The sequence below is a fragment of the Leucoraja erinacea genome, chromosome 1 (assembly GCF_028641065.1).
Source record: "Leucoraja erinacea ecotype New England chromosome 1, Leri_hhj_1, whole genome shotgun sequence".
Classification (NCBI taxonomy): Eukaryota; Metazoa; Chordata; class Chondrichthyes; order Rajiformes; family Rajidae; genus Leucoraja; species Leucoraja erinaceus.
The window spans coordinates 66,747,276-66,765,369 of record NC_073377.1 but is presented as its reverse complement, the minus strand read 5'-3'; the positions used below and the strand labels follow the sequence as shown (position 1 = coordinate 66,765,369).

Genomic DNA, 18,094 nt, shown 5'->3' with positions numbered 1-18,094 from the left:
CTCAAACCATACAGTATCAATCAATCCTAGTTCACTGCTCTACCTGGTCTGCTCCAGTGAGGTGTATAAAACTTTCCAGGATGGAAGGGCTTAATCGATCCATGACGTCAATTGCCAGCTCCTCATCCCCCTAGGGAAGAGAGGAAAATACATATTTACTACTGCATAAGATGTTGAATGGATAATGAACTTAGTTAATTTAACACTTTAATGAAGGTCCAACAGACTAATTCACATAAGTGGAGGCCACACCTGGTGCACCAGCCACAACTGGCATAAAGCTGAAGTACCAGACACACCGTATATCCAAGATAATGTAGACACAGCCCTTGATTTGTTACAAATATCAGAGTAAGAGGTCAGAGGCTCAATATCCTGCACATTTTGTATTTTCACATAGCAAAGCATAGTAGACATGGATATTAAGACCCACCTGGCCAGCTTTATAAAAATCCTAAACTGACGCCAAAATACAAACAATATTCAGATCATTCTATGATCATTTCATTTCTAATTACAGGAATAAAACCATGTGTTCAAAATCAATTCAAACAAGGTACTGTAAAAATGGCTTGGCACAAACAGAAGATGTCATTGGTAAGGCAGTATAGTCGAATTCCAACCACCTGCATCATCCTTAAAGCTGGCACAACAGGCAAATTTTGACAACAAGACATACTTCATAACATGCATCTGTGGAGGGAAATGGATGGTTGATGTTGCAGGTCAAGTCCAGGTTTCAACCCGAAACGTCAACAATTAATTTCCCTTCACATATGTTAACTGGCCCGCTGAGTTCCACCATCAGTTAGAGTCATAGAGTGATACAGTGTGGAAACAGGCCCTTTGGCCCAACTTGTCCACACCGGCCAACATGTCCCAGCAACACTAGTCCCACCTGCCTGCGCTTGGTCCATATCCCTCCAAACCCGTCCTATCTATGTACCTGTCTAACTGTTTCTTAAACATTGGGATAGTCCCATCCTCAACTACCTCCTCTGGCAGCTTGTTCCATTACCCACCACCATGTGAAAAAGTTACCCATCAGATCCCTGTTAAATCATTTCTCCTTCACCTTGAACCTATGTCCTCTGGCCCTCGATTCCCCTAATCTGGGCAAGAGACTCTGTGCATCTACCCGATCTATTCCTCTCATGATTTTATACACCTCTATAAGATCACCCCTCATCCTCTTGAGCTCATTTTTTGATATGATTATGGGTTTTTTTAATAGACAAGAATAAATATGGAAAACCTGTATGGGTGATAAAGTGAAAAATACTTATGTAGGTAAAAGAGTTCACAAATATTTATTTATAGAGAAGATTATTAAAGCACCAATTCCTATGACATGGTAAGTGATTGAGGCAATTTGCAAGGGAAATGTTGAATGAGTAAATAATGCAGAGAAGATACTGCACTGTGCACTGGACGGCAGGTTCAGGATAGTTCTAGCAATGACACTTTGGGGTATTCCCTTCCATGTCACATGATTCTAAGATGATTACAGTCCAATACAGTAGCAACAAATTCCTTCAGTGCAGAAAAACTTCTCGAAGAAATTTTTTAGTTTCAATTAAAGGTGCAAAGTGCTGGAGTAACTCAGTGGGTCAGGCAGCATCTTTGGTAAACATGGATTGGGTCGGAACCCTTCTTTAGATTGCTCCAGACAGCAGGATGAAGAAGGATCCCAAGCTAAAATGTCTCCAAATCACGGTTTTCAGCGATGCTGTTGGACCCGCTGAGTTACTCCAATACTATGTACCTTTTTTTGTTGTATACCAGCATCTGCATTTCTTTGCATCTCTATTTAGTTTCAATGTTGTGCTTATTTATATGTAGCTTTTGTTTCAAAGATCTACATGCCAATATGCATTTTGCGTCAGTTCACAATGAAGCTGCATTGCAGAATAGCTGGACAGAACAAAGTGATATGAACATCCATACTCTCTTTCACAACTCTTGGTAATAACATTTAATTAATTGTGGCACTGACCTTTGAGAGGCCTAAAGCTGTGAACAAACTCCTAATTTCTCTTAGAATGTTGACAGCTAGTTTCCTGGTGGCATGCCGACAGCTGCAGAGAACCACTAAAGCAAAACCTTCCACTGCATGGAAGACAGAGGAATAAGGGCTCCGTTCAAGTGGAAGTGTGTGGGCAGCTCCATTGGGAACGGCACGCTGTGGATACCAAACCAAACGTGAGTAAGGAGGAAGCAATAAATTACAATGCAAGTTAGCAATTGAACTGTAAAGAAGAATAATGGATTGTTTATTCAAAAAAATGTGGTCATTACCTGAAGATCATGGCCTTTCACATGAGATTGAACTGCTTGCTTCCAATGGTTTATTAATTGTACCAACATCTTGACTGAGTTATCAAGTAGTGTCGGATGGACATCATTCACTTCTCGGACAATGAATGATACAAACCCCGAGAGGACATCCTCCCTCCAGTCTGGAAAGTCAACCATTAAAGCCTGTAGCGTGGTGAATGCCAGACCACGAAGTTCTTCATCCATGTGTATGGTGAGTCTATAATTTGTTTTAAAAAGATCATTAATTACCAAACAGTGAATTTCTAGTCTATAATACATTCCTCTCCAAACTTAAAATTATACAGGTTGCTAAGGGCAAACAGAACGTGCTGGGAAAAGGAACTCAGAAATATTCAGCTTCTGTAGGTAGCAAGAAACAGAGTTACTGCTTCAATGCAATTATTGTCCTTATGAAAATTAAACTGATGCTCTTTCTTCAACCCACCATTTGTTATGGCTTTTGTAAGATAGGTTTCAGGTCTTAATTTTAAAAGGGATGGTTTTATATAACCTTATAAACCAACTATGTCCACTCAATGTGAGATAGTTGATGGATACACCTGATCAAATTAGCTGGGAAAGTTTTACAAAGTCCCAGAAATTTCCAGACTCGGTTTTTCATACATCTGAAACGTATCCACATCCATACGATAGATTTTAAGCTCTGTTCAGTGTTGTTGCTCTCTATTCTAAACAATTCCGTTTTAATGCATTAGAACATGTCTATCCAGTTAAAGACCCAAAACTCATAACATATTATTTTGTTATTTAATTAAATGCACCACCTTGCCAGAAGTTCAACTAGTTCTGCCCGGCTCATGCCATCTGGAATCAGCCTGGGTATAGCAGCCACACAAGTCCGGAATAGGTCAATCTTAGGTTTTCTTTCTCCCCTATAAAAACACAAAAACAGTTAATCATTGTAACTTTCAAGGCTCATGCATAAATATAAAGAATTGGACAAGGAGGGTGATAGATTTGTTTTTAATTCTTTAATTCAGTAATTTTCTAGACAGCTATAAGAATTATTAATAGATTAACTGGTGAGCAATTGAGCTTTCCAAGAGTCAGGAATTTCCATTGTCAGGAAGCATTAAGGAAATTTGACTTGCTTGCAATGGAAATACATGTTGGAGTGTTAGTTGTTTTCAAGACTATAAAAGAAAACTGGCAAAATTCATCTTAATATCAGAATACCTACTACTTAGGAATTAGGAAACTATGAATAATGTTAATTAGAACAGTTTAGTCTACAGGAAGAAAATTACATGAAAATAACTACATTGATCTGGAAACATTGCATAAGGGGTTTAAGGAAGTATCAGTTGCATTTCTGAGATGAGAACATAAGGAGAAAATCGTTAGGATCTATACAGGAAGAAAGCAGCTTATTTGGGAAAAAATGTTCTATGATGTGGGCCTCAAAAAATGCAAATGAAGGGCATAGCTAATCATTACCAAAAAATACATAGTAGCAAAAATCTTATCTAATTCCAGTGCATTAAGTAACGTGAAAATATTTTACACTTCCCTCATAAAAGTGATTTTTTAGGAACATCAGACGATTGATCTATTTAAGAAGGAACTGCTGATGCTGGAAAATCGAAGGTACACAAAAATGCTGGAGAAACTCAGCGGGTGCAGCAGCATCTATGGAGCGAAGGAGATAAGCAACGTTTCGGGCCGAAACCCTTCTTCAGACTGATAGGGGGTGGGGGGAGGCGGGGAGGAGAAAGGAAAAGGGAGGAGGAGGAGCCCGAGGGCTGAGGTAGGAAGGGGAGGAGACAGCAAGGGTTAACAGAATTGTGAGAAATCAATGTTCATGCCACCAGGATGCAGACTCCCCAAGCGGAATACGAGGTGCTGCTCCTCCAAATTCCGGTGTTGCTCACTCTGGCCGTGGAGGAGGCCCAGGACAGAGAGGTCGGATACGGAATGGGAGGGGGAGTTGAAGTGCTGAGCCACCGGGAGGTCAGCTTGGTTAGTGCGGACCGAGCGGAGGTGTTCGGCGAAACGATCGCCAAGCCTTCGCTTGGTCTCACCGATATAGATCAGCTGACATCTAGAGCAGCGGATGCAATAGATGAGGTTGGAGGAGGTGCAGGTGAATCTCTGTCGCACCTGGAACGACTGCTTGGGTCCTTGAATGGAGTCGAAGGGGGGAGGTAAAGCGACAGGTGTAGCATCTCTTGCGGTTGCAAGGGAAAGTGCCCAGGGAAGGGAAGAATTGACAAGGGAGTTGCGGAGGGAGCGGTCTTTGCGGAAGGCAGACAGCGGGGGAGATATGAAGATGTGGTGAGTGGTGGGGTCACGTTGGAGGTGGCGAAACTGACGGAGGACTATTTGTTGTGTGCCGGCTAGTGGGGTGAAAGGTGAGGACCAGGGGGACTCTACCCTTGTTGCGAGTGGGGGGGATGGGGAGAGAGAGCAGTGTTACGGGGTATGGAGGAGACCCTGGTGCGAGCCTCATCTATAGTGGGGGAGGGGAACCCCCGTTCCCTGAAGAATGAGGACATTTGTGAGGCCCTGGTGTGGAAAACCTCATCCTGGGCGTAGACGGAGGAATTGGGAATAGGGGATGGAGTCCTTACAGGAAGCAGGGTGGGAGGAAGAGTAGTCAAGATAGCCGTGGGAGTCAGTGGGTTTATAGTGGAAGAAGGGTTTCGGCCCGAAACGTTGCCTATTTCCTTCGCTCCATAGATGCTGCTGCACCCGCTGAGATTCTCCAGCATTTTTGTGCACAATCAATATGGTAACCTTCACTTTACTCTTATACTCCATATAATTGGAGATAGACACAAAATTAAATGGTATCTTTCAAGAGTAATTGTGTAAGTAGATAAAGGGAAAACATTCCTGTAAGTATATAAAGGGAAAAGAAAAAGAGCAAGGCGGTTATTCATTTAATAGCTCTACAAAACAAAAAAAGTATAAGCAGGAAGAAAAATATCCTGACTCTTTGTTGAACCATTTGATGACTCCTGTTCAAATGTTTTCATGAAAATCAAAACTAGGCAATGCAGAATCATCATTTGAAAACATATTGATTATTTTTAGTATTTATATTTCTGTAAAGGCTTTGTCAAACATTTGTTTTACAGTTTTACATATTTGTTTCTTACGTGATCATATCTTCAGGCTCCTTGTTGGACATTTGTACATTAGTCATGCTCATAGATCTTCCCACTTCCTTGTCCAAATGTCTAAGAATGCTGTCAAGGGCCTTCCTCACTTGGGGGTGATAAAATGACATTCCTGATAGGAAAATATGTTGACATAGTTAATACACTTCGTTCTTCTAATCATGAAAAGCCAGTTGGAAATACAAGTTACAGATGAATCTCTGCATGGCATTTTTTAAAGTATGAAATCCGATCATTATCAATGAAAATGGCCCGTCACAGTGCCCTCCATAATGTTTGGGACAAAGACCCATCATTTATTTATTTGCCTCTATATTCCACAATTTGAGATTTGTAATAGAAAAAAAAATCACATGTGGTTAAAGTGCACATTGGCAGATTTTAATAAAGGCCATTTTTATACATTTTGGTTTCACCATGTAGAAATTACAGCAGTGTTTATACATAGTCCCCCCATTTCAGGGCACCATAATGTTTGGGACACAGCAATGTCATGTAAATGAAAGTAGTCATGTTTAGTATTTTGTTGCATATCCTTTGCATGCAATGACTGCTTGAAGTCTGCGATTCATGGACATCACCAGTTGCTGGGTGTCTTCTCTGGTGATGCTCTGCCAGGCCTATATTGCAGCCATCTTTAGCTTATGCTTGTTAGGGGGACTTGTCCCCTTCAGTTTTCTCTTCAACATATAAAAGGCAAGCTCAATTGGGTTCAGATCGGGTGATTAGATTGATACAGCCTGTTTCTGTGCTGTATGATTCTCTATGATGTCGATTATCTACCATTGCCAGTTCAGTAATCCTTGAAAGTAATAGGGCAGATTGATGAGAGTAGGTAGTCATAGTGCGGTGTATAAAACATGTTAGACTAAAGCAAGACCTCTATATACTTCATTTAAACTAGTTTATTGTCATTTCCACCACGGTGAAATTAAGCATGAAGCTCATGTCATGTAAAAAAAAAATCAAACAGACATATTTTTCACATAGAAAAACCAACCTATCACTTTAGCTTCTTCATCTGTAAGGGTTTTGTTCAAGAAGATCTTTTTTACTCGCAGTGTACTACCCGACGGAAGAACAACTCCCGTTGTTGGCATTGGAGGCTCCCCATCTTTCTGCTGTAAACTATCTGCAATTACTAGGAATGCTCTCAACCCAATGTTCATTCTCTGCAACAAAAATATAAACCCATGAGTTCTTTCAGTTGCAACAAATCTAACATTACTAAATCCCACTCAATAATCTCTGGAAACCTAATGGTATGATCATCACCTTATGATTAAAAATTGCTTAAAATGGAACACATTATTTAAAAAGGCAAACACATTTAAACCATGTAAAATTTCAAACACTTTAAACAAGTTCCATCTTACAAGAGGCAGAGAATAGCTTTATTACAATATCAAGATTATTTTAATGTCAAGACAACGTTTTAATTTTACTTTACATCACTATTAAAATAAATATAGGCAAAACGAGACAAGTCATAGAACATAAGTGTCACAAGCAATTGATTCTTCTTTGCAAAATTATTATAATGCCAATTAGATCTTGTTTTTTTTTAATATTGCAATGGAATCATATGCATTTACCTGAGAGAGCAATTTGGTATTGGAAAGCCCTTTGTGGATTTTGCTGACTCTTTAAATATTTCCAGGTTGTCACTTTCTGAATCTATTTCGGATTGTTTTGAGGATAGTAATACTAATTTGGCAATTTGACATACTACATGGTGCGAAATTCAGGAACCTTGTTAAATCTGATCATTTTAAAACATAATTTGCAAGTAGAGCTTATGTCCAAAGAGCAATATTTTTGTTATTTAGAATGATTGCAACATCTCAATGCAGCGCATAATAATTTAACAAAATATTGTTGTTCCTATTGATGACTTCAATATACGATGAAGCAAAAGTAATTATTATTTGCAGTACATTAAGTAGGAACAATTAAAACTTCAATTAGGTTTGACGCCTTTGAAGATTGAAATGTACATATCCCATAAACACAAGATTACCATCAATTGGGATACCATCATGGTGAACACATCATTAAACGTTTGTGTAATTTAATGTAAATTACAATTTTACATGTACATAAATTCTATAATAGTTTGGTACATGAATTCGTATTTTGGGGTTTCTCATCTAATAGCACCAAAAATGTATGTTCATGAATTAAATTGAAGTCTCACCTCTGGGTTAATGGCAAATGTTTTTGATGGTTTTCCAACACAAAGCAGGTCAAATATGATTTCTTTCATTGCAAAATCAAGCCGCTCCTATTGTTTAAACACAAAAAATACTGTTACATTTCAAAATAGATGTACACTGCAAATCATGCCCTAAGAGGGACATGCCTTTATTTATGCTCCACAACAGCTTCTCCCATCTCCCTTTGCCACTCTTTTAATCAACGTTTCCCTCAAATTGGGTGGTTGTAATATTGATGGATGTGAGAAAACACAGCCATAAATATGAATTATTCAGTTGAGCATTTAGAGGGCCGAGTTTCAGTGTCCTGCAACAACAGCAATGTGTGAAGTGAGCAATGCATTTCAATACAATACAATCTTTAGCATTAGCAGGTGAAAATGTATATTACACAAGATTAGGTGTTGGACCAATAGTTTAGAAGCTCAGAGGCAATAGAAAGGCTGTGGAAAATGATGGAAGAGTTGAGTTTTATCAATTTGTGTACAATTTTAACATCACTGAGGGTCAACATGATAATCCAGTAATTACTCAGATGGGTAACCATGCAATAAAATGCTAACAAAGTCAACAATAGAATGGCATCACAGGAAAACAGCTAACTAGTGGGTGGTACAATGGAGCAGCAGTTGAGATATTGCAATGTCAGAGACCGGGGTTTGATCGTTCAACAAGTGCTGTCTGTCTGGAGTTTGTACATTCTCATTGTGACCACTTGGGTTTCCTCCCACACTCGAAGGACATACAGGTTTGTAGGTTAATTGGCTTCTGCAAATTGTCCCTAATGTGTAGGACAGTGCTAGTGGACAGTTGATGGCAGGTTGGCGTGGGCCAATTTGGTGAGCCAACTGGCCTATTTCCTCACTGTATTTCAAAAGTTTCAAATCTAGTCTATTTCACTCAACAGAACAATGTGCTGGAATGAGACACAATATGAAGACATCATAATTTCTTGAAAATGAGAGTGCACATTGATAAAATTTCAAGAAAACGACCACAATAATCTGGGCTTCATAAACAAAGACAAATTGTTGCATACCTTAAAGGAAGAGCTGATGAACATTTGAAACAATATATACTGTAGGCCATGGGATTAGTTTTGGATTGCGACAAAGTACTTCAAGTTCCTAAGTGTCAATTTGGCCTGGATTGACCACGTTGAAATTATAGCCAAGAAAACACACCAATGCCTCTGCTTCCTCAGAAGACACCAGATGTTGGTGAAATTATAATCCAAAGAATTTTGGTTCTATTATATCCATGCTGCATGATCAATTTTACAAGATTCAGGAAATATCAATACAACAAAATAAAATTTGCTTTTTATTTGTTCTATAGGTTGAGTTTTACCTTCAGAGATAGCAGTTACATCAAACCCTAATTGCTCATTTTAAATTAGTGAAAACATGTCGAGAATACTGCTGCAATGTTGTTAGAAAGGTTTAGAATTATGCGCCAGCAAGAATCAGTTTTCAATTTCTATGTCATGACAGTGAGAGATTTTGAAGTGAGAAATTGTAGGGGAAAGCATTGCCATTTGCCTTCTGCTTTTCTTGGCAGCAGAGTTCACGAGTGTAGGAGATGCTACTGTTGAGTTAGACAATAGACAATAGGTGCAGGCGTAGGCCATTTGGCCCTTTGAGCCAGCACCGCCATTCAATGTGATCATGGCTGATCATCCACAATCAATGTTCCTGCCTACTCCCCATATCCCTTGACTACGCTATCTTTAAGAGCTGTATCCAACTCTCTCTTGAAAGCATCCAAAGAACCGGCCTCCACCGCCCTCCGAGGCAGAGAATTCCACAGACATCTTATTGATGGCAAACACTGCATCCATGGTGCACTGATGGTAAACAATTTAACATGGTAGGTAGCTGGGGAACCAATCAATTGAGCTGATTAATTCTGATTGCCGTTAAACCACTTGTGTGTTGCTAGAGCAGCACTCAACAATCCAAGTGGAAAGCATAATATATTACTCTAACAAATCTGGCGGAAAGGTTTCCACAAGTCAAAAGAGTCGGTCCTGACTTATGGTCAATTTTCTCCGCCAAATATTGATGCAGAGGCAATGCTGATATTTGAAAATATGCACTTTTTTTTATAGGTATACCATCTCAAAAGCTGGACTTTCAACTAAATATAGTGTCTGTAATCAATCATTAATTTTTTCTGCAAATTCATATTAACAAAATTGGCTTCAAATCAGTACACATTGCAAATAAAAGCTTTTTTGCAAATGAAATTAATGGCTGGAACATTCTGTCTAATATTTACCAAGTGTCCCTGCTAAAATTAATTCCTTGTTCTTGAATCCCAATCATATTATCACGAGGATTCTAAACATATTTATTGCGGCAATTTTAAATTGTTTTAAATTAATACAATTTAATTCTTTCCCAAGGTAGATGGAACAGAATCAATTTTACATCTTCCAGATATTTCAACTGCAAGGTGACTTGCTAATAATTCTTTAAATTGTTAAAGCCCCATGCTTACTAAGGCCTGCTGTCCAGCCGTACTTCTACCAGTTCAGCTGCCATTGGAACCTGTCCACATCACTACCTCCTCCAGAAGCCCACGCATGCCACCACCACTTCCACTTTTTGGAGCCCACACGCTGCTTCTGCGAGACCGCTCCCATCACTACCTCCTCCAGGAGCCTACCATCTCAGTCATATACATTCATAAGCTCTTTTCAACATCAGCACAACCATATAGCACAGAACCTGATGTAAATGCTAGCTCTATGATGATGGTGGATTTGGCGTGTTAATTTTCATAGATGAGCACTCCCTGGATTTGTATGGTGCCATGTCACTTATCATTTACACCGCAACTCATCATTTATCATCTTAGCCTCGCTGCATATGAGCAAGCTTGAGATTGTCTGAAGGGCTGCATCAGAACAGATCACTGCGCAGTCATCGGCAAACTTCTCACTTCTGACCTGAGCAGGAAGGTCAGAATTACTATGACAGGAGACTACCTTGAGAACATCCTGCAACATTGCATGTTGGTTGGCTATATTTCCTTGCAATAGCTAATGATATCAGCAGGTCAATAGATCTGGCAGAACACAAACTGGCATCATTGAGCAGATTACAGGCATATTAAAATCTCTGGCAGACACAATTAATTATACCTCACCAAGGCTATCGACCAATTAATTGGGAATATGTTGCATTTCATTTACCCTATCCATTTTGGCAGAAGATTCCAGTGAAGGATGTTTTAAGGTAGTCTCCTGTCATAGTAATTCTGACCTTCCGCATCAGGAACAATGCAAGCAGTCATCCACTCTGCTTTTTTTTTGTCTTTGAAACAGTTTGATATAAAAATAAGTGTCTGGACCATTATCATGGCCAAGAAACTACTGGTAATGCCATCAGTTCTGAATGCAGCCATGGTGAAGAAATAACAGGTTTCAAGAATAGGCATCGGCAACCTTAGGCCAATTAAAGATTAATTTAATTTAATGAAAATTAAGCATTTTTAATGGGACAGAATTATTAATAGGTGCACCAAATAATGTAATTTCATAAATGTGCTTCTATGGAAGTTATAGATGTCAGCTATTTTACGTAATCAGACATCAGCTTATTTTACTTAGCCTCATGTGATTGGTAGCCATTTAGCAGCACCTAATTAAATCATTTTAGTAAACAATTAGTAAACAAGACACTAAACAAGTTACTTATTTCTACTTTTGCATCTTTGTATTCTTAATAAATACATTTGTATCTTGGTACTCAACATAAACTAATATGTAACATTATAATATGGTGTGTGTAACCTTGGCTGTAGCTAGAACATAAGGGTGGCTAAGTAGACATAGCTGGGAGATTAGAGTAACAGTTGGAATTTAAGGGTGGCGAAGGAGGAAGAGATATGAGGGGAAATGTAAAGTTTAATAAGACTGAACCAACCAAGGTCTGTAATAAACTGTAATAAAAAGCAGCCTTTTTCTGAAATCAGAGAGCAATTAGAGAACGGACAGGTGGTGTCATCTCTGAATGTTCCAGCAGATGTTTGCAAATAAAGGCTTTTGTCATCTTGAAGAATTCTCCGTGTCTGTGTCATCTTATCCAACCCTGAGTCTCTTAACCACAACACTTCGAGGTTAAATAAAGCAGAAAGAAAAGTCAGAAAACGTTTAATTTTATGATTATAAAAGAACCACACCTTGAATATTGAAGGAAAACCATACCTGAGCAATAAACTGGATGATCTTCACAAATATGTTCAGAGGTGTATCTCGTGGGACCACACTGCGGGAGCCTTTGGGGAAAAGTGCTGATACGATACTTAAAAGGCGACTGTTTACGGGGTAAAAATGTGAAAATAAATTAAATCTTGATCAGCACTTGTATGGACATGATGTATGAAATTGTAGCTTACAGATAAGAAAGAACCGTAAGATTCTTTATATATAACATTAAGTTACTTCATGTTATAAGCAAAATGTAATTTATAAGCAGCAAAATGCTCCAAAACTCTGGCAAAAATTCAAGAGTCGAAAAGGACTAGAGATGTCACAACCAAAAGCAATTTTAGTTATAGGTCCAGTATTAATGTACACAAAATGATTGTTTTTAACTCGTCGTTCTCCCAATGGAAATAAAGGAAAAAAATAGCTCCATTAGCCATGTGCGAGCACCTGCACAGCAACAGGTTTCCCCCACAATTAATAGAACTGGGATACTGTGAAATAAAAGCAGAACACATCCTCTCAGGGAAACAACTGGAAAAGAAACTATTCTTTTCAGGCAGAGATTGACAGATTCTTGATTAATAAGGGTGTCAGGGGTTATGGGGTGAAGGCAGGAGAATGGGATTGCAAGGAAAAAATAGATCAGCCATGATTGAATGACAAAGTAGACTTGATGGGCCAACTGATCTTATTCTACGCCTCAAACATATGAAACCAACAACTAACAAATGCAAGTCATCAAAGCTGTCAATATATTCATCATTTCTGACACTGAAATATTATGGGAACACCTGCAATTTGGCGTAAGTGAGGTTAAGCTTCAAATCAGTCGGGAAAACTACTGTGAACAGATTACTATAATTTCAGGCTTTAACATTTGCACAGAGATCCCAAATTAACTCATTTATGCAGGGATACATTGGCAGTTGAATCGTGGATTGCCACATTTACCCAATAAAAGGGGTGGAAGATTGCAACCTTCACGTGGTCCGCCCTGTTTCGACTAATGCAATCAACTAGACGTGCACAAACAGAAGATCAAATAGAACAAGTTGTCCTACAACTTTAAGCTGTGCATGCCACACGAAAGAAGAAGACCCAATAAAAATATAGCTCAACAACTTTATAAAATCAGAGAACCATCGATAATTAATCTATTATAACAATATAGGTTTTTGTGTTTCGTCATCTTCGTAGTCTTAACCGGGTGCCTGTGGTTTGGACGCTTCATTTTGTGAAAGAATCTATAATTGTTGTCACCCATTCAAAACAGAGATGAGGCAACATTTTTCAGGAATCTGTGTCCCTGGAACCCTGCTTCTACAATAATTTGAGGAAGAAAGTTTATGAATATTTTTAAGGTAGAATTAAATAGAAATGAATAAGCAAGGAGATGAAAGGTTACCGAGTGCAGGAAAGGAATGTGTAGTTCAAGTTATAATTAATCATGACTTTTTTAAAGAAGATGCCCAATGTTCTACTCATGTTTTTAATTTATACGTTCGTATCCAGATAAGCTTAAATAAAGAGTTACACTCTGGATCTGTAGAACAGTTTTGAAAGTGTTGCCGTTTATTTGAAGTATTTTCTTGATTCAAAACAATAATTTCTACAATCCAAAACAACTGGCTGCACAGTAACAGATTAACAAGCCAAATAAGAGTAGAATTCAATCATGGCTGATCTAACTCTCCCTCCTAACCCCATTCTCCTGCCTTCTTCCCATAGCCTCCGACACCTGTACTAATCAAAATCACTAAGGCGTTCTTCATGCCTCGAGATGAATAGATAACAAAAATAGTTTACTAGTGATTTTAAAAAAAACTCGAGTACTACAAGTCAGTCACTGTGTTGCATGCAATTTTCGAATAATTTCTGATTAAATTAATCACGTGTTTGAATTCGTTACATACACACAAAAACACAGCAAATGGGTCAATCAATAACATTTTGGTGGAAGTTTCAGAGCAACACTTCTAAACCTACTTGAATAAATTATGTTTTGTCCCAGTGTTCTTAATTCTCTTCCAAAAGAAAACATTATTCCACAACCAAAGTTTCTGAAACCGCTCAATGTGTTTCAGGATATTATAGTGCTTAACAACAATTCATTTATATATTTAATATAAATTTGTACGCCTGTTACTCGCCTTTGTGTTACAGTGTTGCTTTCACATTTTATTCTGATTACATAAACCCATAACAACCTATACAGTGATTCCAGTGCAACCCGAGACATTTTGGGATCTTTGTTCTGAAAGAGAAAAACAAAATAATTCAATAGCCAGAAATCAAATACTGACTGGTCCTATGAATATGCACATAATCACACAACAATTATCCACAAACATATTGCACACAAAACAAAAACAATGAACTGTTTAAATGTCAGAGGAAGTTAAATCCTCTTCTATGTTGCTTTGTTTGGTCTTTGTTTGGTGTTAATTTTCTCGTGCATACGTCAGAAATTAGTGTATTGCCAAACAGGATGTAATTTAAATTTCCCAAGGCTGAATATACACCTAAAAAAAATGTGTACAGACGGTACGGCTAACAGTTACGGGAAAAATATCCTTCCGTACTGCAGCAATTACAGCAGCTTAATAATGTTGGTCACATCAAATTCATCTTGAAGTCACAAGAAACTGTAGATGCTGGAATCTTTAGCAAAACAGAAAGTGTTGGAGGAACTCAACAGGTCAGACCATATCTGTGGGAGGAATGAACAGATATGTTTCGGGTCAGGAGCCTTCTTCAGTCTGAAGTAAGGATCCAAACCGAAACGTCGTCTGTCCATTCCATTGACTGATGCTTCCTGACCATTGGAGTTCCCTTATCATATTCATTAGTTAGTTAGTTAGTTAGTTAGTTTATTGTTAAGTGTACCAAGGTTTTGTTGTGTGCAAACAAGTCAGCAGAAAGAAAATATATGATTACAATTTATCCATTTACAGTGTATTATACACTGTGTTATATAGCCCAAAAGCATTTGAGATCGTTAAAGTATTTCCAAATAATGGTATCTCAAATATAAAAGATTTTGTTAGTGTCCCATTTTCTCATTCACTATTCACAACAGAAATGAGTGAGTTGGCAAGCAGACATTGCGGAAATGTGTCTGTGAGGGGGGATATCTCTGGCGGCGCAATGTTCCGGGGTTTCGATGCTTCAGGCCTGATCGAGAGGGAGGCAAAAGAGGTAGAGAAGTTGCGCTAATAAGCCGGGAGACTGACAGCACTCAACAAAGACTTACTAAAGGGTTCATCTGCTGAAGCAATATGGGTAGAGCTTAGAAATAAGAAAGTGCAAACACTCCAATATGGTTGCAATATAGAGTTCCCAATAACAAGCAGGACATAAAAGAACAGGTAGATGCTGAAAAATGCTAGAGCAACAGGGTTGCCTTAGTGGGTGACTTTAATTTCCCCAATATCGACTGGGATTTGCTCAGAGCTAAAGGGTTAGACGGGCAGAATTTGCGAGGTGTATCCAAAAGGGTTTCCTGAAACAGTATGCGGATAGTCCAACCTGAGAAGGGAACATCATCTTTAGTCAGAGGGTGGTCAATCTGTGGAATTCTTTGCCACAGAAGGCTGTGGAGACAAAGTCAGTGGATATATTTAAGGCAAAGATAGATAGGTTCTTGATTAGTACGTATGTCAGAGGTTATCCACTGAAGAAGGCATGAGAATGGGGTTAGGAGGGAGAGATAGATCAGCCATGATTGAATGGCATAGACATGATGGGCCGAATATCCTAATTCTGCTCCTATCACTTATGGCCTTATGAACTTATGAACATACTGTGTTGGGAAATGGGGCTGGTCAGGTGCCTGGTGGTTCACTGAAAGACCATTTTGGGGATAGTGATCACAACTCCACATACTGTAAGATTGTTATGTATAGGGAAAAGGTTGGGCCCTGCGGGAAGGTACTAAATTGGAGTACCGCATACTACAATGTTATCAGGTAGGCACTCAGGAGGGTACACTTGGAGCAGTTGTTATTGGGCAAGTCTACCTCTGACATGTGGGAGTCGTCTAAAGAACAGTTGATCAAAGTACAAAACTGGCATGTTCCAGTAAGGAGGAGGGATAAGGGTGGCCAAGTAAGGAACCTTGGATGACCAAAGAGGTTGTAAATTTGGTCTAAAAAAAAAAGGAAGTATGCAAGGTTTACAAAGATGAGACAGACACTACCTTTGAGGAGTATAAAAAAAGGAGGGATTGAATGTTGACCTGCGGCATGTCTCCACCTTGGCCAGGGAAAGAAGAGGGGGGCAGATACAAAGTGCATCCATCTCCACAGCTCCATACCCAGAATTAATGCAACCTTGACAGCCGTAAAAGCATACATTATAGTGCTGATACTAGATTACTGAATGCCGAATTCACAAACAAAATTATGAGAACCCTGCAATGCAAAGGTACTTTTGGGCAGAAACCAACGACATTGCAGCAGCACATTGCATGTTTATCCCAGAGGATTACAGTTCATATGATAATCAGGCCCTGGGACCTATGGTGCTGCAAGACTGACAGATTTTCCTGACTATTACTGCACAACAACACTTTCAATTTACTTTTTCTGAGATTTCTCACAATAGTATGGCAACCTTTTCAATCAGGTGAGTTTAAAAATACATAACCAAACCCCGCTTAGTTTAAAGAGATCATTGCCCCAGTAAAATTAGGACAATGATACAGTGTCCTCCATAATGTTTGGAACAAAGAACCGCCATTTATTTATTTGCCTCTGTACTCCACAATTTGAGATTTGTAATAGAAAAAAATCACATGTGGCTAAAGTGCACATTGTCAGATTTTAATAAAGGCCATTTTTATACATTTTGGTTTCACCGTGTAGAAATTACAACTGTATTTATACATAGTCCCCCCATTTCAGGGCACCACAATGTTTGGGACACAGCAATGTCATGTAAATGAAAGTAGTCATGTTTAGTATTTTGTTGCATATCCTTTGCATGCAATGACTGTTTGAAGTCTGCGATTCATGGACATCCCCAGTTGCTGGGTGTCTTCTCTGGTGATGCTCTGCCAGGCCTGTATTGCAGCTTATGTTTAAGAAAGAACTGCAGATGCTGGAAAAATTGAAGGTAGACAAAAAAAGCTGGAGAAACTCAGCAGGTGAGGCAGCATGTATGGAGTGAAGGAATAGGCGGCGTTTCGGGTCGAGACCCTTCTTCAGTCTGAAGAAGAGTCTTGACCCAAAACGTCACCTATTCCTTCGCTCCCTAGATGCTGGTTCACCCGCTGGGTTTCTCCATCTTTAGCTTATACATGTTTTGGGGACTAGTCGCCTTCAGTTTTCTCTTCAGCAAATAAAAGGAATGCTCAATTGGGTTCAGATCGGGTAACTGACTTGGCCACTCAAGAATTTAACATTTTTTAGCTTTGAAAAACTCCTTTGTTGCTTTAGCAGTATGCTTGGAATCATTGTCTTGCTGTAGACTGAACCGCCGGCCAATGACTTTTGAGGCATTTGTTTGAACGTGAACAGATAGGATGTGTCTATACACTTCAGTATTCATTATGCTACTGCCATCAGCAATTGTATCATCAATGAATATAAGTGAGCCAGTGCCTTCAGCAGCCATACATGCCCAGCCCATAACACCATCACCATCGTGTTTCACAGATGAGGTGGTATGCTTTGGATCTTGGGCAGTTCCTTCGCTCCTCCATAATTTGCTTTTGCTATCACTCTGATATGTTAATGTTTGTCTCATCTGTCCAAAAGACCTTTTACCAGAACTGTGGTTGCTCTTTTAAGTGCTTCTTTGCAAACTATAACCTGGCCATCCTATTTTTGAGGCTAACCAGTGGTTTGCATCTTGCAGTGTAGCCTCTGTATTTTGTTCATGAAGTTTTATGCGCACAGTGGTTATTGATAAATCCACACCTGACTCCTGACGAGTGTTTCTGATCTGTCGGGCAGGTGTTTGGGGATTTTTCTTTATTATAGAGAGAATTCTTCTGTCATCAGCTGTAGAGGTCTTCCTTGGCCTGTCAATCCCTTTGCGATTAGTAAGCTCACCAGGGCTCTCTTTCTTCTTAATGATGGTCCAAACAGTTGATTTTGGTAAGCCTAAGGTTTGGCTGATGTCTCCAATAATTTTAATCTTGTTTCTCAGTCTCACAAAAGCTTCTTTGACTTTCATTGGCACAACTTTGGTCGTCA

The 18,094-nt window shown here is 39.0% G+C and overlaps 1 protein-coding gene across 9 annotated transcripts in view; it reads right to left on the bottom strand.

Moving 5' to 3' along the window:
• The window catches only part of fryl (furry homolog, like), a 299,072-nt gene that overhangs the window by 115,488 nt on the left and 165,490 nt on the right, over positions 1-18,094 (bottom strand). For all 9 annotated transcript variants that reach the window (XM_055636452.1, XM_055636425.1, XM_055636427.1 and 6 more), the window contains 9 exons: positions 14,045-14,148; positions 11,892-12,000; positions 7,660-7,746; positions 6,463-6,634; positions 5,442-5,574; positions 3,105-3,212; positions 2,299-2,536; positions 1,997-2,182; positions 44-130 (listed from right to left, as the gene is read on the bottom strand). In XM_055636452.1, the coding sequence (XP_055492427.1) occupies positions 44-130; positions 1,997-2,182; positions 2,299-2,536; positions 3,105-3,212; positions 5,442-5,574; positions 6,463-6,634; positions 7,660-7,746; positions 11,892-12,000; positions 14,045-14,148 (1,224 nt within the window). The remainder of the gene's footprint in view (positions 1-43; positions 131-1,996; positions 2,183-2,298; positions 2,537-3,104; positions 3,213-5,441; positions 5,575-6,462; positions 6,635-7,659; positions 7,747-11,891; positions 12,001-14,044; positions 14,149-18,094) is intronic.